This window comes from Phoxinus phoxinus (genome assembly GCF_949152265.1).
Source record: "Phoxinus phoxinus genome assembly, chromosome: 18".
In the NCBI taxonomy this organism is placed as follows: domain Eukaryota; kingdom Metazoa; phylum Chordata; class Actinopteri; order Cypriniformes; family Leuciscidae; genus Phoxinus; species Phoxinus phoxinus.
In genome coordinates, this window is record NC_136893.1 from 14,154,319 (window position 1) to 14,180,714 (window position 26,396).

A 26,396-nucleotide genomic window follows, 5' to 3' on the forward strand; every position below is an offset into this window, starting at 1 on the left:
AACAGTGTCGCTGAAAAGGCCACCTTATGAGATGGAGCATCGAGAAAGCGTACTTTGACGAGCTCTCACACCTCTACAAGGACAGCCAGGGGGGTTTCTGGACCATCAAGGTGGACATCGTCTGATCGAGGGCCAGCACTGTGACTTGAACACGGTCAGTCGACAAGCGCAGCTCAACCCCGGCTCAGAACTACCCTCGTGCAATAAGAGTGCCTTGGCCTCGCATGCAGGGTAGAGGTGGCCTGCCAGAGGCACAACCACCCCACCATCGAGGGTAGTGAGAGAAGTGAAAACTTTATGCAGAATTTGGCACTTTTGGCGTTCCATATTTTTGGCACCAATATAGCTCCATACTGCTAAGTTTTCAATGCACGTCCGAGAAAGACCCGGGAAAGCATGGCTGTCCGCTCTGAATCTGATTCAGCATAAGCACACACACTATTACAGTGGGAACTTAACATCATCCTCATTTCCAGAACGAAACAGCCCCTCTCTCCGATGTAGCAATCGACATCTGCCCTCAGCTGGAGCCTTGAATGAAACGCTAGGTTCCTCCTTTTTTTTTTTTTGAAGGACCAGCAATCTCATCCAGAAGCTGCACAGCTTGTGATGCGCTAGAGAGGGAGGGGCCCTAGGGGGTTGGTTCCCCGAAGGAGAAGCCCTCAGCTCTCAGGATCACCCAAGCTATTCTACTGAAGTAGACCTCTCCTGGTGGCCACCAGGGAGGGCGCTACAACAGAGAATAGACATGGGGACCGCGCACCTAGAGCGCCGAGCGAGCGCTGGGTTGCCGTGACAACCCGCGCTGCAGCCCGGCAGCTCGACGGCACACGACACGCTGGTGTCCCAGAGTGTCGAGCAGACCTGCAGCTGTGCTTTCACACACAAGCAGCGGCTGGCCAACAACAGTGGGGACTCAAGCTTTCCGGAGAAAGCAGAGTCAACCGGCGTGCCGACGTGGTCATGTTCCCGTGAAAACATGAACCACCCACGAACACAGTCTCACATGTTTCGCAGGCATGCGAGAGAGTGATCGTGGCCGTCAGTGAGGACAGGAAACGACCGCAACCAGAAACACACGGGTGGAATGTCATCTTTAGAAAGACGCAACTCACACCCATGTAAGCTCTTTCAGGTGAATGCTCTTCTTGGTACTGAAGCACGCAGGGGAACGGTCGCAGCGGACACAGACAGGAATGTGCAACCTGTCGTGCGCTGTCTCTCTTCACGGCGGTCTTACCAGCCGTAAGAACGGCTATTTAACGCTCTTGGCGCACCGTTACCAGCTGTGAAAACAGCTTTTTTTTTTTTTTGCTTAGTAACACAAAAATAAAAGAGAAAATAAAGTCGACCCCGCTGCCGCGCTGTATCGCCCGCACCAGACACGAGAGAACTTCCTGAAGAGCTTGCTCGTTGTTTGATCACTCAATATTAGATAGATTAAACAGCATCGGTTGGCTCCGAAGCAAAAAGCTACAGTGCAATCACCAGCTGCTCGTTATATAATTATCGCCCCTCAAGAACAACTACAGCGCTTTACAACTATAGGACAGGAAGAGCTAAATAAACTTATCACTGCATCTAAACCAACAACATGTTTATTAGATCCAATACCCACTAAACTACTGAAAGAAGTGTTACCTGTAGTGGAAGAGCCTCTTCTCAATATTATTAACTCGTCTCTATCTTTAGGACATGTTCCAAAAACATTCAAGCTGGCAGTTATAAAACCTCTTATTAAGAAACCACAATTAGATCCAAATAACCTAGCAAATTACAGACCCATTTCAAATCTTCCATTTATGTCTAAAATACTAGAAAAAGTTGTGTCCGCTCAATTGTGCTCTTTCTTGCAAGAAAACGATATCTATGAAAAGTTTCAGTCTGGATTCAGGCCACATCATAGCACAGAAACTGCGCTGGTTAAAATTACAAATGATTTACTTTTAGCTTCTGACCAAGGCTGTATCTCAATACTAGTTTTACTCGATCTTAGTGCTGCGTTTGACACTATAGATCATAAAATACTCTTAGATCGACTTCAAAATTACACTGGTGTTCAGGGACAGGCATTAAGCTGGTTTAGATCGTACCTATCAGACCGTTACCATTTTGTCCATTTAAATGGGGAAAAATCAAAGATAACGTCAGTAAATTATGGAGTGCCGCAGGGATCTGTATTAGGCCCCCTGCTATTCTCAATTTATATGCTGCCACTTGGTAATATTATAAGAAAACATGGAATAAGTTTCCACTGTTATGCCGATGACACTCAATTATATATTTCATCTAGACCAGATGATAACACTAAATTATCTAAAATGACAGAGTGTGTTAAAGATATAAAATATTGGATGACGTGTAATTTTCTTCTATTAAATTCAGATAAAACGGAGGTATTACTGATTGGTCCAAAAAACTGCCCACAAAACCTCTTACAATACAACCTTAATCTAGATGGACGTCCTGTTACTTTATCCTCTACAGTAAAAGACCTGGGTGTTATACTAGACCGCAACTTGTCTTTTGAAAATCATATTTCAAATGTCACAAGAACAGCCTTTTTCCACCTTAGAAACATTGCTAAGCTACGTAATATGCTATCAGTTTCTGATGCAGAAAAGTTAGTTCATGCATTCATGACCTCGAGACTAGATTACTGTAATGCTTTATTAGCTGGTTGTCCTGCATCCTCCGTAAACAAGCTACAGTTAGTCCAAAATGCAGCTGCTAGAGTTCTTACTAGGTCAAGAAAATATGATCATATAACACCAATTTTATCATCTCTACACTGGTTACCTATTAAGTTCCGTATCAATTACAAAGTATTGCTACTGACCTATAAAGCCCTAAATGGTTTAGCTCCTGTGTATTTAAGGGATCTTCTATCGCCATATATTCCATCGCGCTCTTTAAGATCGCTAAATTCGAGGCTTCTGGTCGTACCTAGGATATCCAAGTCCACTAAAGGAGGGAGGGCGTTTTCACATCTAGCTCCTAAACTCTGGAATAGCCTTCCTGATACTGTCCGAGGCTCAGACTCGCTCTCCCAGTTTAAAACTAGATTAAAGACGCATCTCTTTAGCCAAGCATTCACATGATGCATCTCATACCTTTTATACTACAGTTAAATCAGATCAAATGCATTCATATTATGAACAGCAGCTACGCTAATTATTTCCCATCTGCCGTTTTTTGTTGTTATCTCGGGACGCCTGTCCCGAGATAACTCAAATAGAGTTCGTCAGCTCCAGTTATGTATCCAGCCTCTCATGGAGACTTCAGATGCCCCAACGCCTGTGATGAGACGACTCGACGCCTGTGAAGAGACGACCCAACGCCGGCGATATGTTATGCCCTAAATTTCATGATTAACTAACTGTATTTTGTGTGTATATTTTTGAAATGCATTTTCTGTAAAGCTGCTTTGAAACAATGTGTATTGTGAAAAGCGCTATACAAATAAACTTGAATTGAATTGAATATACCCGCGCTGCGAGGCTGCGCAGCTGATGCAAATGATTGCACGCCAATGTGTATTGGCTCGTTTAGTTTCACTCGAAGTAGATCGGCTCTCTAGCGAGATTCCTATTGGTCGGTCACGACCTACGTAGTAGTGACCGACTGATAGGGAACACAAAGTAGGCCTATAGTGTCATAAATGTACATGTACATTACAAAACAAAAACGAATATATAAAAATGTTTTAGAAATGCATCCTCACAGTCTACACATTACTAAACATATATATATATTAAATTAGTTTTTATTTAAATGCAAAAAACAAAAAAATTGCTAAATGATTCATCCCTAACATGTTGCAAATTGTGACCCCACTCTCGCCTATGCAGTATATATTTTCCCTAAAATAACAAACAAGTCTGTTCAGTATGACGGCCTTTAGACTGACTGACGCATTCTGGTACTTTCTTCATCTTCACAGTCATAACTACTGGCAACTGTGCTCTGACTCATTACTTCCACTTCAACAGATTGGCCTCCTCCCCAAAAGCCAAACTCCAAGACATTTGATTTCATCAGTCTGATGAAAAGCAGTTCTTTAAATCAGTTCTAATGGGTCTGTCAGAAAGTACACATTCAGAAAAGTCAAACAATCCCCATAAACAGCTTCCTTCTTAGTGGCGCTCTGTTTGTTTTGTGACAGCACGCAGAATTGCCTCCGCGAACCCATTAAATAACAGCCGGAGCTTTTCCACCTATTGTCGCTGAGAGTTGATGAGCATTGAGGAAAAGGATGAGCTGATTAAAATGCAAAAAGCCGCCCGGTATAAGGTGAGTATGCGGCTCTCCGCTGTGTTAGCACAGATAAGCCGCCCTCTCAGGCTGAGACAAGCAGGCAAATTGCCTGTTAGAATGTGACCAGCGTCGCAAACCGAAAGGCTACGAATCGCTGGGGTCGCCACGGAGATGAGTCGTTTCCTCCTTGTGCTTTAGTGCTCATTTTCAGGGATGGAAATACAGTATCCTGAGGAAAGAGCCGGAGCTTATAGTTACCCATTGATGAACTGGAAATGTCTCTCACAGCCAATTAACTGCTCTTCTTCTGCTCTGAAGAGGTTAAGACAATGAGAAAAGAGAGGCAGGAATGAAGTAGGAAATAATAGGACCTATACGACTGACTAATAAGTGGGAAAAAGGCATAAACGTATTGAAAGGAAGTGGAGACAGCAAGAGAAGGCTCCACTGATCCGCCTCTCCGACAGTGCTGTGATAATGTGTTAGTGCTGGATGTATTAATGCTTAATGCGTGCAGGGAGCTGTCAGCGGCCGCTACGAGATCCTGACGGGATGGGTTCGACACAACCCGCCCTGCACTGCGAGCCCCGGGCGCGTATGTGTTAAGAAGGCTTTAGAGGAGCTTCGGGTGGTGCAGATTTCATCTCCTCGGTTCTTAAAGGAATATTCTGGCTTCAACACAGGTTAACCACGGTCGACAGCATTTGGTTTGGTTGCATTAATGTTGAATAGCAAAGAATTGTTTAAAATCATTTGTTTACAAAAACAAGAATAAAACGCAAAATCAAGGTTACGATGAGGCACTTATAATAGAATTGAAGCGAATAAATGTAAAGCATAACAATTTATTTAAAAACACTTCTTATAAGCACCCATTTCTAAATGTGTTATTTTAAACCATCTGTGTATGTTATTATTCTTCTTTTTTGTAAAATTTTTGATGTTGTAATTAATACAAATATCGGAACTTGATCTTCCAATGAAACGACATGTCTCTCTTGTGACGTATGCCAGACTTACCCAATCATTTTGTCCAATTAAACTCCGCCTCTTTCTTACAATCGATCGTAAGCTTGCATTCAGATCTGCCTCCATCCAATCAACACTCGATAGACTAAACCAAATCCACGCCCTACATTTTTCTTTCTTGATAATCCGTTTCAATTCGGGAAAAAAGGTTTCAACTCTTCTGTTAAAACTTCCATATTATTTGAGCTGTAAAGAGGTATAAATCTTTTTCTTTTCTTTCTTTTTTACAGCCAATTAAGGGTTTCAGGATCTATGCAGTTTGGTTGTCATTCCAATAAAATATTTTAATTGTATGTAACTACACAGAAAAGTGATTTTCACACGACACACTACAATCATGCCAACATGTATATCGTTTACATCTTGTGGCGATACTATTGAAAAAGTGAGTATTTTAATGTTTACAGATTGGCCCCATTTGCTTCCATTGTTCCTCATTGTAACCTTAATTTTAGCTTCTTTTTAATAAATCTTTGTCGTAATCAACATTATGCCACAAATGCTGATCTTAACTTGCACTGAACCCAGAATAACAAGGCCAACAAAGCCTAGAAAAAACTATCCGTTAATATCCCCAAGTTTTTCACAATCTTTGCTGTGATGCTGGAAACTGGAGATGAGCCAAGGAATAAAGCTGAACATCGAGAGATGACCTCCAAACCCAGTGTCCCACCCTCTGCTTTTGTCAACCCTCACATGGCGCGATGATTTGTTCTTTTGATGTATTTCTTCAAAGGGCTTATTTGACTGCAGCTGTCTTCTTCCTTTGCATGCCTCAGTGTTGCCCTTGGATAAAGAAAATTAGGCACAAAAATGGATAATACACATCTTTTTGTGGTTGGACTCAAAGGCCAGGCACTCCTGCTTCCCTGCGATAGCTGTGAGAGCGCGTGCACAATTCACGAGGTGAGCCCCCTCCTGACCTCGGGCCTGTGAAGTCAGAAAGGTAACAACACGGGCAAGACCAGCAGGTGTATGTTAGCTCATGGGCTTAATATACTAGCAAACATGTCTATCAGAGTCGAGGTTTATCCCCTGTGAGCTTTAGTGAGCGTTAACCAGATGCGGTGCACTGCAAATGCCTTTTCAAGACTGGATTTAATTCAGGAGGCGTGTGCTCAAAATGCAAAAGACAAATCCAAGCATCCACACGACTGGAAAAAGATCACAATCAAGATGAATTCAATCATAACAGAGTCTACAGACAACAAAAAAAGTGGTTTATATATGTTCAAAAGGTTTCATACAATCCTAGAAGTTGAAAATTAATTAAGGAAACAATCATTCTGGAACTAAAAAACATTTTTTTGATCATTTTAAATGTGGTACTAAACCTACTGCCAAAATACTAGGGTGTTCTGAAGAAATTGCTAAGTGGTAGTTTCTAGGGTGTTCTGAGTGGTTACTATGGTGTTCTGGTGGTCATTAGGGTATTGTTAGGGTGTTCTCTGTAGTTGCTAGGGCATTGATGTGCTTACTACGGGTTCTCGTGGATGGTATGGGCAATTGCTAGGATGTTCAGAGTGGTTTCTAGAGCATTGCTATGTGGTTACTATGGTGTCATTTGGGAACTGCTAGGGTGTTCTCGGAAGTTGTCAGGGCACTGCTAGGGTGTTTTGAGTGGTTGCTTACAGGCCCAGGTCAAAAGAGCCCACTCCAAGTGATATTGTCTTTAAATATAGCTCTAGTTCCTCCAACAATGCAAGTCTATGCAATTTCTTTCCTGCCTGTTGTATCAATTGCTAGGAGAAAATCTTAAGTCTGACTGCTTATAACAGTAACCACACACCTCATCACTACAAGCTAAAAAAGCACAAACAAACATTAAGTCTAATACTTAATGTTACGATTAATTATTCACACAATTGCAAGGCTCAACCAGGCACTGCACTCCAACAGAAACAGGTCAATAGATTCAAAAGCGGCTGCTTTGGGATTTCAAGAGGTCAAATGTAAATTATAGTGGCCAAAGAAAGGTGCAGGACACCTTATTTTGAAATGCCATATACAGCTTACATGTTCCTTCCCTACACTGCTCTCTGTTACTGCAATACTCAAACATAATGACCAAGATGGAATTGTTTGTTTTGGCTAAAAGCAATATTTCTTTTTTCTTGCAAACAAATTTTGAGTTCAATCAGCAGGCACATTTGACGCTAATCATTTTCTTTTCCTTCAAGCAAGCCCCTTCAAACACACACACACACACACACACACACATTTATCAGTTGGTATTCATGCGTTCTGCAAGTTGATAATATACAGTCTGTCGGGAGAGACGTGAATTAGATTTTCAAGTGGTTTAGCAGCTTTAAACAACAAAATTGGGATAGCAAAAAGGCATTAAAACAGCAAATGTCTTTATTTTTATCTATCTATCTATCTATCTATCTATCCATCTATCTAATATCCATCCATCCATCCATCCATCTAATATCCGTCCATCCATCCATTTAATATCCATCCATCCAATATCCATCCATCCATCTAATATCCATCCATCCATCTATCCATCCAATAGCCATCCATCCATCCATCCATCTAATATCCATCCATCCATCTAATATCCATCCATCCATCCATCCATCCATCCATCCATCCATCCATCCATCCATCCATCTAATATCCGTCCATCCATCTAATATCCATCCATCCAATATCCATCCAATATCCATCCAATATCCATCCATCCATCCATCCATTCATTCATCTATCTATCTATCTATCTATCTATCTATCTATCTATCTATCTATCTATCTATCTATCTATCTATCTATCTATCTATCTATCTATCTATCTATCTATCTATCTATCTATCTATCTATCTATCTATCTATCTATCTATCTATCTATCTATCTATCTATCTATCTATCTATCTATCTATCTATCTATCTATCTATCTATCTATCTATCTATCTATCTATCTATCTATCTATCTATCTATCTATCTATCTATCTAATATCCACCCATCCATCTAATATCCGTCCATCCATCCAATATCGGTCCATCCATCCAATATCTGTCCATCCATCCATTTAATATCCATCCATCCATCTAATATCCGTCCATCCATCCAATATCTGTCCATCCATCCATTTAATATCCATCCATCCATCCATCCATCCATCCATCCATCCATCCATCCATCCATCCATCCATCCATCCATCCATCCAATATCCATCCATCCATTCATCCAATATCCATCCATCCATCTAATATCCATCCATCTAATATCCAATCTATCTATCTATCTATCTATCTATCTATCTATCTATCTATCTATCTATCTATCTATCTATCTATCTATCTATCTATCTATCTATCTATCTATCTATCTATCTATCTATCTATCTATCTATCGATCTATCCTCTTCATCAGCATGAAATACATGAGAACAGTATTTTAAAGATATCTCTCTCACACCGGCTGGCCTCTCTTGCACCTGTGTGCTCTGTGGAGACTGTAAGAGACATAAAGAGCTTCAGAGAGGGTTACGTGAAGCATCTCTTTGTCACCAGAACCCCGCTGGCTGATGGGCAGAGCTGCTCTCTCCTGCATCAACCTGAGAGAGGTCGGGCAGACACCTCTGTGATTACCGCAAAGGGCCTTGAGTGGACACAGGCGGGTCTTTGTACTCGTGCACGCTTGAATGTGCCAGCACGTAAAGTGGCGTGTGTCTGCGTACGTGATTCAGGAAAGGTCGTGGAAGAGAAGGACATCCTTGGAGGGAAATGCAATTATTGACCGAAATGAACTCATCTTGTTTAGAGGTACTAATCTTTTGAAAGAGGATGAGAACAAGAAAAGGAAGGGGTAAGAAAGAGGACAAATATCAGCTTATCATCATGAAGACGATTGGAAGGGCAGTGGTTGTGCCGCTGGTGTGTGGCAGTGTGTTTGACTGTGTACTACACAAACAGAGGCTGAATGTAACAGTCAATAATCACTATCTGGCACAGCGAGCGCATGCGTTTAAGTACCGGAGTGCATTCAAGCGCTGTTTTCAAATGTAAAATATAATCATACCCAATCAGTTGCGATTGTTTCTTTAAGATGTCTTTATGATTTACTTTCAAAAGCACAGAATGTGTCCTGAAGCATACCGCTGCCATCAAATATCAATGGAGGGACATGGTAGACAAACTGTACAGATGTAGTAAATTCAGCGTAACCATCACTCACATTGGCCTTGATTCCAGAGGAAGTTTTCCCATTCATTTCATCCATAAGGATAAAAAAAATAAAAAAATTCAATAAAGAGTCATGAAGATAATACCTAAATGACCAACCAGCTCCGAGGTGAATCACATTACAAACGTTGTTTTGAAGCAAAAAAAAAAAAAAAAAAAACTGAGCAAAAGCCAAAAGGACGTCTGTTATGAGGCAATGAACTACGCAGTCCATGAAGCATTGTGTCACACTCAGACGAAGGCACACAGGAACGAGGTGAGTATACAACAAGTTTATTAAATGTGCAGAGGGTGAACAATACAGGGTGAGGTAGTCGTCGATGAAGAATACTGATACAATGAAGACTCAGCTGAACTTGAGTGAATGAATGTCTTTGCAGGAATGACGATGACAAGGAGAACCAGGGCGATGAGAATCAACGTTGATTTCAGATAAGTAGACGACTTAAGGTAAGTAGACGGAATTCTCGGGTGAGGGGTCTGTAGCGCTAGTCAAAGATGAGGAAGGTAAACAGGAGCGGCGGAAACTCAGGTGAGAAGACGAAATCGCTTTTCTTGTCTTCGACGAGGTATGTCATAGACGAGACCAGACAATGAGACTGAGAGATGAGAGTGCTTATATAGAGCTGTAGGATGATCAGTGATGATGGGTGACAGGTGACGCTGATCAGTGATTGGGAAGTGCATGCAGGTGAGGGCCAGGAAGGATGATGGCAAATGAAGTGCAGACGGTGATAAACAGGTGACTAAGTGGAAACCGTGACACATTGTAAATTACGTAATAAAAAAAACCCCCCAAAAAACATATTAGAATATAATTCTAATCTCTATATATAGTTATTTACAAAATAGTCTAATATATACAATCACAAGTACTGGAGATATTTAAATTTTCAAATGTCAGTCAATGGGAATTTTACTGCCGTGCTCTATGGGTACTAGGGGCATTACCATGAATGATCAGCCTGGCTCATGCATGTTAATTAGATGACATCAGAGAAGTAGTCATTTTAGGACCGTAATCAACAGCTGATGCAAATGTAAGTCTAAAAACTGTAGTTTTATGCAGCTGCCTACATTTTTATTCCCTGCACTCTAGCCAAGCAAATGCTTTTACAATACAATTATTATTGCCCAAAAATTGGGCAGGGAACACTCAGAAATGTCTAAGTGTGTCACAATTTTTATAACGGTTGCTAAGTCCCTGATTGTTACACTCAATACTCCACTCGAGTGCAGTAGGGGTTAAAAATAACAATGCATTATTCAGGCCAGTCAAATGCATGAATACATGAATAAGTTGTAAAAAGCGTCTCCCATCTGGTATTAGAAGCGAGAGCGTGGAAAATGTGCCTTTTTAATGTGCCCGTCCTGCTGTAATCTGCCTTATCTCACTTCAACACTACATCCTCCCCCTTCGGAAGTGAACAGGACGACACAGAAAGAGAGACAGAGGAGGAGAGCAAGAGAAAGAGATTTGAATAAGAAGTATCCTCATTCTCCAGGGGATAAGCAGCAGAATGAAGCTCAATGATGGCATTGATCATATTCAAGTTGACGTCTGTGTGTTTTTGTGTGTGCTTATATAGAGTGGCTGTGTGGAAGTGCTGCTATAAGACAGGTCGCATTTGATATACTAGATTTGGGCCAGATGAAACCCAACATGGGGTGTCCAAAAGTTTGAGATCAAAATGAAATTTTGAATAGTTTGATTATTCAAACCCAATTGTTTTGGGTCACAGCATCACATTTACAAAGTGGGGTTTGCATTTAATGCCTTGTGCAGACCTCCGTACACCCCTAATGCCATAGAGCAGAATCATCTGGAGCATATTAGCAACATTTTTCAGATGAGCAGATCACACTGGTTTTCAGCTGAGTAAGTTTTGAGATCAGAAAAAAAAAAATCATCACTATGATGGATGTTGCTAGAGTATCTGCTTCTAAATTCATGGAGGACTCCATTATTGAAGGAGAAAGTCAATCTTGCTATAATTGTGTGCCGGTGGATTGGACCAGACTGAGTAGACGTAACCCAAGCTAAATTTAGTCTGAGAGCAAGGAACTGCTGTTTTTTTTTTCTTCTGCAGATGGAGTAGGGAAGCCGAGAAGGCGCTGATGAGTGTGAATTGAGTCTCCTGTCACGGAGACAGGTGAATGTGTTGTGGCGAGCGTCTCCACGCACGAGCACGGGAGCCGACGCAGGGGTGGAACAGGGTGAGCGAAAAACTCATTTGCACGAGGCAGGGCTGGATACGTGCCATCGGCGGCGGCTGCCGAGCTCAGTGGCTGTGGAGGTGTCACAAGGACCCTGCCTGTGCCTGAATAACAAGCCATCACAGGGAACAATCAGCCAAACAGGACGTTGGTTTTCACACCATGTCTTTAATAAGGGAAGCAAAAGTGCATTCATTTCACGCACACCTTAACCAATATTATAGTCATATAATATAGCCATTTTTCAATGTTAAAAACAGTGCTTTATCTAACACCAAATCAGACAAAACAACTCAGTCATAGGTTGACAAGGCATGATTGTACTTAAAATCATGTAACGTGTTGAAGAGAGGTGTACTATTCAATTTTTGCCCTGAAAACAAAACAAATGAACAAGGCAAAACAAAACACCAAAAAGTGAAGAAAAAAAATCCTACAGCTAAGCCCATTGGCCTATTGACCTGAATATTATGCAGGCTCTGTTTATATTTACTTGAGCCAAAAGACACCACCTAACAAAAAGCAACGCCACAGCAACACTTCACACCTTATAGCATTGATAATAAATAAATATTTTCAGAAAATAAATATACTATAATAAATATAATCATTTTTGGCAATTCCATTTGGTGCCACTATTGCCAAAGACATTGCACACATCATCACCTTACATCAAAGCTTTCATTAAAGCTCGCCTTTATCTACATCCAAGCATTATTAATCAACCGTTTCTTTGAAAACAACCAATCCTTTTCTTCTGAGATGAATCACTATTATGATGCATTCAAACAGTGTATCCCTATGCTACTTAGCCTCGGGGTAAACTCGGAGAGTGGCTTTAATATTGACTGAGATGTGTCTGCAAGAAAGATCATAAATCAAAAGTCTCATGGCTACAGCAACGGTTTCCTGCTTGGATGAACGTCAGCTTTGACATTAATACAGGACAGTAAAAGATGACGCATGTAGCGCATCACGATGTGAGAATCAGCTGATGGAGAGTGCGAGAAGCAAACCATAGGTGTCCGACAGTATCAACACCTGGTGTTATAGCAGGTAAAGCATCTGAGAGAAATGAGCCATACTTCCCAAGTGAAGGAACACAGTTGCAGCCGTCAATAACGGGACAAACATATTGATTCCTCCATTAAGCAGCTTCCCATGATACCCCGAGGTTAAGGCTTTTCCACCCCCGCTCTTCCGTACAGCAGAATAACTTCATTTAGACAACAGAAGCTGACAGTTTCAGCCTCGGCGGCTAGTTTAAGTTGTTAAAGAGTGAATATTTGATGCACAGATTTGACCTCCTCCGAGTCCGTGCTGTGGGTACTCTAAAGAGTGGTTTTCATCACGAGTCAGGCTGTAGGTGAAGATACGTTAAAGTGTAAAAAAAGAAAGAAAAAAAAGACAGAGTGAAAAAAGAGAGCGCTCCTGGCAATCACAGTAATTCCAGACGTGCTCTGCACACATATGATCAATCCTTCCATTGATCAATCGCACTGGTCTAATGCTCTGCTGCCAATCCAGACGAGTTCCAGCATAAGGCCAGCCTGAAATGAGCTCTACACACACACACACTCCACTTCTTTCCTTCACTCACTCAACTGCCTCTCTGAATGACTGACTGACTCACTCACACAAACAGCTGGAGATTCTGTTTACCCACCGGTGTTCAATAATATCAGCGCACCCACGCTCCCCTGCTCATCTTTAAAAACAGGGCAGTTCTCTGTATTTCTTTTCTGTCTCACTCTTATCCCGTGCCTGGGGTCCAAATTAACCCTTTGGCACTCCTGCCAATGCAGTGTGAATTGAGGAAACTTACCAGAAATGTGAACTGCATTTTGATATTTTTATTTTATACATACATATTTACTTATCTAAATATATACATATTGAAATAATATCAAATAAAACAATACAAATAGAAAACATTTGTGGTTATATGAGGTTACATAGATATTTGGGGTCAGTAAGATTTTTCTTTTTAAAGAAATTAATACTTTTTTTCAGCAAGGATGGATTACATTGATCAAATGTGACAGTAAATATTTATAATGTTGTGACATAAATAAATGGTGTACTTTTCAACTTTCTATTCATCAAAGAATCACGGTTTCCCCTAAAATTTTAAGCAGTACAATTCTTTTCAACATAATAATAATACATGTTTCTTGAGCAGCAAATCAGCATATTAGAGGGATCTCTGAAGGATCATGTGACACTGAATACTGGAGTTATGAAGCTGAAAATTGGGCTTTGCCATCACAGCAATATATTACATTTTTAATAATATTAAATTAGAGAAAAAAAGTTATTTTAAATGATAATATATAAAAGAACCTTTTTTCTATTTGAATATTTTTGGATGCTGCACCACCGGAGTAGAACCAAAGAACGGCAGCTAACCTGACTCCATTCCCATCTCAACCCTTCCGCCCAGGAGAAACACTGATCCGCCCGTTATCTATGGCAGCTGATCTCATTCGAGCGAGAGAGATATGACCCCCTGATAGCCACACTGTCAATTTCATTAGCGCAATAGCAGGGAGGCTACTGCCCATTAAAGCCTCGCTGCGGAGCCAGCAGCGATTAGCATGGAGCCGAACTTCAACTGCATTAACACAACGGGACAGTGTGATCTTTAATGCGTTTCTGAATGGAGGCTGGAGTTCACTGGTAGGCTGGAGCTCTCATTCCTCAGGACTGAATATTTCCTGCTAGACAGCATGTGAGGTGGCTAATTAGAGCTCTTTGAAGGGTTTGTACAGCATGTTCTACCGAATCACGTAATTACGGCTCACGCTGGCCAGCCCCACTGCCACGGAGTCTGCTTAATTATGGGCCACGTTTCATATATTAGTTATCATTCATGGAATGAAATTGATTGAAATATACATGATGAACAGTGTAGAAAACACAAAATTCACATTCTCCACAGATGCTGAGTGTAATAAATACATGGAAAAACATTCAATAATAAGGGGGATAACTGTTGTATTGTCTGTATCAAAAATGCTTACATTTAAACTAAAAACTTAACCTAAAACTAACCATGAAAACTGAAAAAGAGCCAAATAATAAATAAATAAATCGTTCTTTGCAACAGTCTGTATTTTTTTTAATGAATATTGATATTTCAAGTATTTTTTCAATTGAATTCAAAATGTCTTTCTTCCAGAAAACTACTAATGTAACTTTTTTGCAGATCATTATTTCACTTGATTTAATACAATTACAAAAATACACTGTAATTATATAATATTTAATTCAATTATTTAAATTTTACTACCGGTATATAATGTCATGCTTACAATTTATATTATGCTTACAGTATATAAGGGTCTTTATACACTACCCTAAATGTAAAGGCAGCTGTACATTTTAGTTTAAATTCACTGAAAATAATAATAGATGCACTGATTTGTGTACAGTATGTGACAGGACTTACCACAGGGGCCTTTGCGCATCACTTTGATGCGTCTCTGTGTATTGCACTGGGCCTTCTCCAGCTCACACTCATTGGAATAGGTGGAGGAGTCGGATCCGCAAACCGGCGCCACCACGGACGTACATACAATCTTCTTACACACACATTCTCCTTTAGAGGGGTCAGTCGGGTCTCTTTCACACAACGCTCCAAATCCACACAGCTTCCCTCGGCAACCTACGGAGACAGAGACAAAGACATCAGAGTACAAATCAGAAAGCCACAATCATGTGACAAAGGCAGCGTTCTGGAAGACTAAAGTCATGTGATGGCGGAACAAAAGACCCTTGTAAAAAACTCATGCAAAACAGTGCTCAGTATTAAAAAACTATTTTAGTTAACACATGACCTTTAGAGCTCCTGTCTGAAGAGACGTACAGCATTATAATGCTGGTCTCAACACAAGCACTCTGCTAGAAAGACCTGGATCTTTATAGTTCATTCAAAATGAAAACGGACATAATTTAATATTCTAAACCTGCATGACTTCCTTTCTTATGTGGAACATAAAAAGTAAGCTTTCAAATGTCAAAAAAAGGACACAAAGGCTCCATAAATGTGGTATACCACTTGAGCAGTACGTATATTCCAAGTCTTTTGAAGCCACCATTAAAAGTATTGACGTTTCCCCTGTCAGATTCATGAGAGTTCATTAAAGAAACAATGTCCAATTTGTAAATTGAATCAAAATAATAATTTCCTGTTCACGAAACCTGTTTGAATGATTCAATCACAAATCAGACTGATTTGGTTCTCGAGTTCAGTGAACAATGAACTGCAATTTTGTGTCAGTTCCTGACACAAAGCTATTGCATTATTTCAGACGACTTGGAACACACAGCATGAGTTGTATGGACTACATTTATAATATTTTTATAATGCTTCTGTGTTATTTTTGAAACTTGAAAGTGCCAGTCCTTCACATTTCTGGTGGTTCGCAGAAGCTAAATTCTTAAAGTTGGATAGATTCTAAAGTGGTGAGCAGAAACAACAGCAAATGTTTCCGTTGCTATTTGTCCCAATAGTGTTTCTATAACTTTCCAAAAGAGAAAATAAAAAAATATTGAGAGGTTAATTACGTACGTCAGATATAAGAAATCTAGCTGTCACTCCCTCTGCCTTTGCATTAGAAACACTCACACAGCAGAATTATCCAGAGTTCTGTCATTTAATGCCAAGTTAACAAAACACAAAGTATATGTTACAAAAGCAAATTTATTACAAATATTCACACACAAAAAAACCCCAATGTTAATAACTGTGTAAATGTGTCATCACAGTCGACGAAAAGGTTCGTTGTAACTGCATGGAAAAGAGTGATCAACATAGTCTTCAAAGTCAAACTTTATTTTGATTTCCACAAAACAAAATGTCATTCAGGGTTGGAACGACATGAAGGTAAATAAATGATTTTCAGTAAATGATCGAATTTCCATTCTTGGCTGAACTACAGTATGACTTAAAAGCTTCTGTCTAAGGACATGTACGGCATTACAGTTACTTTCAAATTCCAAATCAATGCAAGAACTGCCTCAAAACAAGCACGCCGCTGAGAAGACCTGGCCGTTGATGATGATCTTTAAAAAAATAACACTTGCTCTCTCTCTTTTTCTTATCACAGACTACCAGAACAGGTCCAGACAGGGTGGCATGACCACTCGGTATGCTCCAGGATCTGTCTAGCTGTTCCTGATCACTGACTTCACTTTATACAAAAACACACAAACACGTAAAACACACACACACACACTTTTCTCTCCTTTCTCATACTGACAGGTAAGAATCTGTGTTAACTCCTCTGAGACGGTCTCGTTCTATTGCTTTCTTGCCTCGCAACTGCCATCAAAACACAAACTTCCATAATTCCCTCAGGCAAGGCCCACTATGGCAAGAGTGTCACAAGCTGACTGACAGCCACCTGGTGTATGCAATGGGCTTTCCCCCCATTTTTATCAGTGACCGGCGGCTACCTACACAGAGTCGCACATGTGGAACATGTGGCTGAGCGCGCACACATGAGCTTGAGGTGTGGAGAGAGATGCATTTGAACTCCGCTGTCAATCCGACATGCACACCTGCCCACTGGTGTCTCTTACACAGTGCTTTTCACCTCTGCGCCTGTTTGAGATTCACCGCAGCACTGTGGCGGACCGGCTCTTTGTTGATTCTGAGTAAATCAGGTCAAAACCAACAACTTGAGGACACAGTCATACAGACTCCGTGAAAGCCTGCGGATCTCAGTGGGATTGGCCTGCGAAGGACAGCACTTCCTGGAGGCGGCTTTTCAGTCGCGTGTCTAGAGACTAATTAAAGAGGCTGGTGTTATTACTATTATCTTACACTGTATAAATTAATGTTCAGGAAAAAAAACAAGAAAGAAACTGAAAAGAAAAGAGATACAGACGCTTATACAAATGATTATTTATTTATTTTGACTGGAAAAACATAAAAAATTTAACGGTGTAGAAATTAACATATCACATAAGAAGTCAATGCTAGTATAGTGACTCATATGTATGAATGGCTGTGGACTGTGGGCTATGCACAGAGAAATCAAGCGTTTAAACCTAGTGGCTGTTGTTGAGCATTATCAAATATAGATGTAATAATAGAGTAGACCACCTGGATCTGGGGTCAGTGTCTGAACGGTCTGTGACTCTGAGCCCCAGAGAAACACACTATACTGCAGCACACAACCATGCTAAATAAAGACTGTGAGCGTGACAGGTCCTGAGTGTCGGAGCGATGCATATTTATGTCTCAATAATACATATGCATGTGAAACATCTACTAATGCTTTTGAAGGTGTGTGTGCATCCCCAAGTCCATTCCATCTTTTCATTTAATATTTTCCATCACCGAGAATATAAAACAAAGAACGAGAAAGCTTTTCCACAGCGTGTGATTCTGAAGTGAGACAGACCACAGATTTTCATCCATATGTGTAGTTTATCAATCATTTATTCATTTCACATTCCGCATGACTTCACGTCAAGTGTTCGATTTGCTCGGCAACACCTGCGCCTCTGTTGAAATTCACATTAAGCACTCTTTTATTCGCAGCACACCGAACAAACAGCCAAAATCTACACAGTTGCTCCATACAGACATTTATGCTCTGTCCTAACCAGAAACACCATACGGAAGTGAAAAAAAGCTTTAATGTAAATGGCTTTTGTCCTAACTAGCTGTTTTGTAGATCTCCTGTTTTCTATTGTAAGCTAGAGTCTCACTGGTCCAAAATACTACACCTCATTTTTTGGACCTGTACATTAAACATTAAATATAACATAATATTGAATGGCACCATGTATCAGTAACATATTGGTTATGGGCAAGATTTTAGAGATCATTTTAGTCAATATATATATATATATATATATATATATATATATATATATATATATATATATATATATATATATATATATATATATATTTAAGACATGCTCAATATCTGCCCATTTTTTTATTTTGATGACCTTTGCCATCATATAAAGCTCACTTAGCAAATCTCTCAAATAATATCCATTTTCCACACTGTATACTGTCGTGATACATAATTTCACTCATATAGCATTTAAAATGATTGATTCTAGATTTTAAAGTTTTATTTTTTAGAGAAAACAGAATAGAATTTTACCACCACCAGTTATTGGCTATAATAATATATTATTATTCAGCTTATACTGCTAACAGGCAGAATTTGATTATAGAAGCATCTCAAGCTCTGATTGGCTGAAATTGTGCCAATTACGCATTAAGTAAAACTGCTAGTCCTTCAGCACATATAGCTCATTATAAATGCATTAGGTACCCATGTCTTACGCAACCTGCGTTATATGGAAGTGTGAGTTGAGTCTTCCTGTGCCTGCACATTTCTGCCATGATGTCAGCCTAGGCGTTTTGAGTTTCACGCTCATTTTCCAGCCATGTGGTGCCACAGCCATGTTGCCATGACAACAGCCCTAGAATCAATGGGGGAAAGATGTCGTTTTACAATGGGCCCATTCGCACATATACTGTAGATGTGCGTCAACTTGTACGGATGGAAGCTGAAGCCTTCAGATACTGTATATTGGTGCGTTCCAAATTGGATTTTATATGAATCAACTTTTATTTGAGTATGCATAGTGAATTTATAATTAAAGCGCCAGTAATTCTATCTAACGACTGTCCAACTAAATGCCGTTTCTGATTTAGATTCTGTGTTTTGATGAATTGCATTAGTTGAGGAAGCTTCTCTATGTGACTGCTTTTCACCCTCATTATTGATTGTTTTTAGCTTAAAAGTGAGTCACTGGAATCATTTCACTTTAACAAAATTAATGATAATGCAAAATGATGTTCCGGTGATGGTGCTGTGGGGGTACGTTAGACAAAAAAAAAAAAAAACAATACTAAAAAGATATTAAAACACATGATTTGGTCGCTAAAAAAATGGCTGAGGAATAATGGCCTGTTTGTGTCAGTGAGGACACGTTCATCTCCTGGGAGACATCCATTTTCTGAGATTATTATAAAAATCTCATTTATAGCAAGACCACCAGGGGTACGTGTGATACCTCTGTGCATGAGTAATGGAGAAACACTCTGGAGACCATGACCATTGACTCACAGTGAGACAAACACAGCATCAGTTCAGCTCTACGAAACTCTACAATAACTAAAACAGACTGAGAGAGACGAACAATCTGTGTCTAGTAGAATAAGCAGACTCCGTTATAACGGGTTGTGCGTAAATCCCAGAGGCTTCCTATACAGATCTCGCAGTGTTTACTGTCTGATAAAGTTATCGACTTGTCTGCACAACAGTTATAAACAGTTTCGACCTTACACACAGTGACTATCTGGTGGAACTCCAGTCAAGTAACTACTACAGACTTCAGTTTTTCTGAAATATATAGCCTACCCCTCAGCTATTTATTAGATCATCTCTCTGTTTAAAATAATAATAAATAAATGAAACCAATAAAACAGCGTAAACAAGCTTTTTTCCTGGTCTTACGGTACTCCTAACCTGTCCAAAGTCTGGTCTATGGGTTTTCAAGACTGGTCAAGCTCTTCTATCATGCCCATAGCTGGTTTAAGCTGGTATAACTGATCTACCATCCTGGTCAAACTCTCCTGGCCTACACCCAACTGCTTTAAGATGGTATAGGCTAACTGGTCTCCCAGCCTCTCCAAAAATGGCTCAAGATGGTCTAATTGGTCTCCTAGCCGGGTCAAGCTCTCCTACCCTGGACAAAGTTGGTTTAAGCTGGTCTAACTGATCTCCAAACTGATCTCCAAGCTGCTCTCCCAACTGGTTTTGCTGGCCTATGCAGACTGCCCAGTGTCCTAAACCCTTTAAAACCAGCGAACCAGACCAAGCTGGGAGACTAGCAAACCATTTTAGGCCGGTTTAAAAAAAGAAAATTCCCAAAAGGGCCCCCCTCTCGTCCTGTCCATTTTCTTCACTTTCACACTCTTTCTCCATGTCCTTCCATTTCATTATGTTTTATTAAAACTAAAATGAAGAGTTGGGGAAAAAAGAAAAACAAATATAAAAGCTGGTGTTATTTTGTTTCTCTGTAGCTATAGATAGTACTGTGGGCGAGGGCAGGTCACACCAAAGACACCCTCTATTTTCTCAATTTCCACATATAAAAGCCCAATCAATTCCTCTCCCTCTCTTTGCTCGTTCCCGCCAGCTTGAGGCCTTGACCCCGGCTTAAACCTCGCTGAACTTATTTACCAGCTATGACTCTTGGTTAAAACTCTCCTACACATCACATACAAAGGGCAAGGAACAGAGAAAAGAGCCAGAATGTAGAAGTACTGTACATGAAAAGGAGATACACAGAAATGCGATTTCGTTTTTTCCTAAGGCATGTTTATGGCAACCACTTTTACGAGGGACAGCCCAGTGGTCTACCAAAGGGCACTGTGGTCCTGGACAGTTAAATCTATGATGAAAGAGCGGTCAGGGATATGGATGGAAGGCCCTGGGTGAGTGTTTTCCTTTTTCTTAAAGAATAAACAACCTTTGGAGGTTTGCACTGCAAAGGTTAGCAAGTAAACTAGATATTTACAATAAGAATCCTACAAACCTGCCCCTAAACAACACATAAAAACAAAATAAACTGGTTAGTCACTCTAAATGCCAGTCAGTGGGTGGTTCTTAATGCGAAAACTAGCACTAAAGTATTAAAAATGGAGACCTGAGAGTAGGACCTACTCTGTCAGAATTTCATCTCTGGCACAAAGGAAAGCAGACAAGCAGTGAAATTATTACAACTTCCTGAAATATACATGAATAAGTCACCAGCGCCTGACAGCGACGCTACACAAGATTCTATTATTTAAAGCTGTCCGGAGCGAGTATGTTGAGGAGGAGTGCGTCTTCCTCTCTCACTCTCTCTGAACACGCTTTCATGCACATCCACCTTTGCACTGTGTGTACGCACATTCCCAGCGCTCCATCTGATCTGCCCCTTAGTCAATTCACATCATTATGTGCTTTGGGGGAAAATGGAGAGTGAGAGTACATGTTTCCTGAAGTCCAGTGAGACATTGCATATGATGAAGGGGGCGGGATAGGAAGTGTTCAATAATAGAGCCTTCTGGGGGTCTACGGCATCTCTTCTGGACCAAATCCAAGCCATAGCCAGATGGCTTCATGCTACACCCGCAGGAACACCAAAACAGCTCCAGTATCTATACACAAATCTGCTAAATTACAGTACAACAGGGGGCGAATTCACTAAACATGGCATTGCAACACACACACACACACACACACACACACACACACACACACACACACACACACACACACACACACACACACACACACACACACACACACACACACACACACACGTTATGTTTGATGTTATGGCCAATAATGATTGACAGTATGTGTGAAGTGTCGTTCAATCAGTCTGTGTCCGTTCACAAGCCACTAGCGCTGTTTACTGCGAATAAATCTGCGATCAAACCTTCTCAGTGATATATAGAACTTGTCAATTGAACATCTCGACTATATTTGTGATTGTTGATGCTGAATAAATGCATGTACAGGATGCACTTTTTAGAGCTTCAATCTGTTGGTTGCAATCCACTGCCATTATAAAGCTCGGAAGCATCAGGGTGTTTATTAATATAACCCCGATAGTATTCGTCTGAAAGTCATACACCTAGGATGGCTTGAGGGTGAGTAAATCATGGGGTAATTTTAATTTTGAAGTGACCTACTCCTTTAATGTAATTTGGAATTATTGGAATTACTATTAGGAATTTCACCATTTATTGCGTTATTGCCGTCTTCATATATGCCTAAACAAATCGAACTAAGGGAGAAATCGCACCAGGTTCCGAAACAAATGCTCCAAACAGGCCAGGTGTGGAAATGGCCTTAGGTGTTTGGATCGCAGTGATGGAACAATACAGTACAGTCCCAGGAAAGTAGATTGTGGTGGACTGTAGCATTCTCCACAACTTAGCACTCCGATCTGATCTGAAAGATGGGAAACTGCATAAAATCCTTTAGTTATTTCTGGCACTTCAACAAAGCAGACTGTGTGTGCAAATGAATGCTGCTGTGCAAATGAATCATTGGGCACAATTCATTTAGTAAATACTTTTCCAATACATTTAGCCAATCCAAATGGGTTTTTTCTCTCTCTCCATAGACTATGCCAATCGTCATCAACTTCAAATCCTGCCATTGTTTATTTGTTTTCTTTTTCAGTTTGATTCAAATGCTTCCAATTCTAGTTCCTGATTGAGAAAAACTGGTCATTTAAGATATTGGATTGCTTCAACTAGAATTTCTCATGTGCCAGTCTATGTGCAATTTATTCCTGAAACCACCACATATCATCAGCGTAATTTAGATAAACAGAGCCTGGCCATAACCACGCCCTCATGTCACAGTGGAGGTCAGCAGCTGTGGTCTGTTGGAGGAGGTGTTTGGGCTAACAGCAGGGTCAGCCAGTGCCCGTTTATGCCAGCTGGCCAGCAAGACAAAGAGTCGGTCAGCCCGCCAACCCCACCCTTCTCCATCTCGTGCAACACCCTGATCAATAGCCTCGCTGCCGATCAATACCTCCACAAATCACTTCATTTTCTCTTTTTCTTTCTATCGCACTTACAGCTGGCCAAGGCGGGGGAGAAAGAAAGTGAGAAAGTAAATGAGCAGGCTGCCTGGATAAAATGTGACCTGCCCTCCCAACCAAAGAACAAGTAAGTGCAAAATAAAACCCATTAAAAGCCACCCAGTATTTCACAATAAGAGAGCTCGTTTTAGCCGCTGTCATTGTTTTTCCTTTTTTATTCCCCCTTCTCCCTCTTCCTTTCTTACTTAATAACTCTAAAAGGTAAGTGCGGAATACGATCGGGCTATTTTCCTGAAATCAAAGTAAACCGCATTGTGCATCCATCAAATGCAGCCTGTCTTCTGTGTAGCGTCCTATAAGGACATTTTTTTTAAACATAGTAACTCTCTAGAGTTGGAAAAGAAAAAACTCAACGGTCAAGAGTTTTGCCCCGTAAAAACACAAACAAAATGAATCATTATCAAAGTCCCCTCTAGCTTTTAAGCTCTCTCCTTTTTATTATTGCTCTGCGAGTTTGTTATTATGTCATTGCACAGGTAATCTAGCCTTCAAAAGTATGTTGTCAACCAATGAAGAGCAGAAAAAACTATTCTGCATTTCCTTTCTGAGGCTTTTTGATTTTCCAATGACTCTGGTTCACAGGCTTTCAAGAGATTCACCCCAACTCTTTGTGCAGTCGATGCATTTTCATGTAATTATAGATGATAGAACAGAAGTCTGCACTCTATACAAAAAAAAAACAATGAGGCAATGAAAACCAGAAAAAAGCATGTTAGAAACTGTCACATACTGTATACCTTGTCGCTTCCAGCTAAAGCATTTCCGGCATGTGCTGATTAAATTCCATTCCTCTCTAATTTACTGAATTCTTCCCATCAAAAGACAACCACATGATGAGGCCTAAACGCTGTGATTTATGATGCCGAAATAGCAACGTGCCATTATTTGTGCTTGCATCGATAAAGCTGCTGTTCGTGAGTTTGGAGTTTGGAGTAATTGATACAGCCGAAAACCATCAGATCAGGAGAAAATGGGGGAAGTGTCCACTATTCCTTGTTCCTTGCATATTTCAAAGCGTTAATATAATCCTCTTCCGCCTCCCCCTCCCTATGTGACCTTCCTCTCCTTGAATGTCCCTGCATATCCCGCTTTTATTGGAGCCTTCCGATTGGCATTTGCCAGAAGAAGGGGGATTTAGCTAATGATATCATTAAAAAAGAGTGTCTGTGATGTGAAAATGTGGGAGAGAAGCTATGATCTGAGCGACAGTTAGCCAAAGAAAGGGAGCGAGGATGACAAACAAGACCATCAGGCGAAGGCCAGAGCATCATGAGCTCCAGATCAGAGCTCGGCTCAGTCTTTGATGTAGACCGTCCCAGTAGGGCATACTAAAGCCAATTACCATGGTGAAGAAACGCTGCCCGTGTAGTGTCCACCCTTTAGTGAAGGCTACTCCAACCCATCCCCTAAACCCGACCCTTCGGGAGCTCTTGGCAGCATGTTACCGCACTGTCCATGGCTCGGTGGCAGCTGCGAATGGTGCTGCCTCAATTCCCTGACAGGTTTCCATCATGTAGTGAACAGATGGAGTTGTACACCCCCATCACACCAGTAACACTAGCAATTCTCTCTCCTCTATTTGTGAGAGATTGAGACTGAGAGAAAGATAGAGGAAAGAAGGCTATCACCCACCCCAAGATCTGACCTTGCTTTAAAAAGCCTCTTTCCTCTCCTTTTCACTCAACATATGCACTTCCACTGAAACAGAAGCCATGGATTTACTCGCAAACACTATTACAAGGCTTCTCCCATCTTTCATTGTCACCAACGAGGAAGACACTGCATCTGTTAAAGGGATAGTTCACCCAAACATGAAAATTCTATCATCATTTACTCACTCTTATGTCATTCCAAACCTGTGAGACATTATTTTTTTCTGTGGAACACAAAAGAAGACTCATTGGGTCCACTGTTGTTTTGGACTCCGCTGGATTTCATTACATGGATAAAAACAGTTCAAACTTTCTTCAAAATATCTTCTTTTGTATTCAGCAGTAGAAAAGAAAGCTTTGGTACGACATGAGTGTGGGTAAATGGAGTGGAAAAAGAAAGAGGCCAGCTGAGATTTTAAGCACCCTAGCTATCAAAAGAAACCCAATGGAGAGTTCTCCAGAAGATTGACTTGAATTGTTTGGTGGTGGAATGGACAGGTGGAGATTGACATGGTCTCGAGGGTCTCTGTAGAATCAATGTTGGCTCTTGTAACATGTACTGACGTTTCAAACCACCCAGCATAATGTCGGCCCCTGGGCCCCCATCACTCACCCTAAAACACAGTCTACTGAGTGGGTTTTATATCATGAAATTCTCCCCTACTTTAAAGAGGCCAAGAGGACCATGACTACATGAGGATTTACGCTAGTCCTGAAATAGATCCAACAGGAAGGAACAAATCTTGCACTGGACTGAAACAAATGCCAAAGCCATTGCAGACTTCATTGTCCATAGTTCAGTAGTGCAACTGACTTTCCCAAGAGCTCAGGCATTAGTGTAATGGCATGATCAGACACTGGAACAGGTAACAGGCACTCGGTTTTCACCGTAATCCAGCCTCAACAATAAAACAACCTTTGCTGGACAACTACCAAAGGCACTTTACACATGAAAACTTTCTGCAAGCAAGTCATTGTCCCTCAAAGTGCAAGGAATACTGACAATGGCCTTAACTTTTACTACATATATATCTATGCTAGAGGTTTACAACGTTGGGGTCATGACCCCACCTGGTCGTACTGATTTTCTACTTATTTATGACTACTGAAATTAATTCTAGGACGTATTTATAGCATAATTTACCAGTGGTGTCCAATCAGGGGGCCTCAGCAAATTTCCAATGAGAATGCAAGATGACTTAAAATAATTTACTATATTAATAATATAACATAATTAATTATACCATTGTAATTGATTCATAATTGTGATATTTATTTTAAAATATTTCAAAATAATGTAAAAATTAATTACTAAAACTCAATTATAATTAATTAATGTACCTAAAAATTATTTTAAATTATCATTTAAAATGCTAAACAATAAAACACTAAAA

General features: G+C 40.5%; 1 protein-coding gene across 6 annotated transcripts in view; it reads right to left on the reverse strand.

The window, feature by feature from the left end:
• agrn (agrin) overlaps nt 1-26,396 on the reverse strand; it is a 272,520-nt gene that overhangs the window by 88,466 nt on the left and 157,658 nt on the right. For all 6 annotated transcript variants that reach the window (XM_079588149.1, XM_079588150.1, XM_079588148.1 and 3 more), the window contains one exon: nt 15,150-15,365. In XM_079588149.1, coding sequence (XP_079444275.1) covers nt 15,150-15,365 — 216 coding nt within the window. The remainder of the gene's footprint in view (nt 1-15,149; nt 15,366-26,396) is intronic.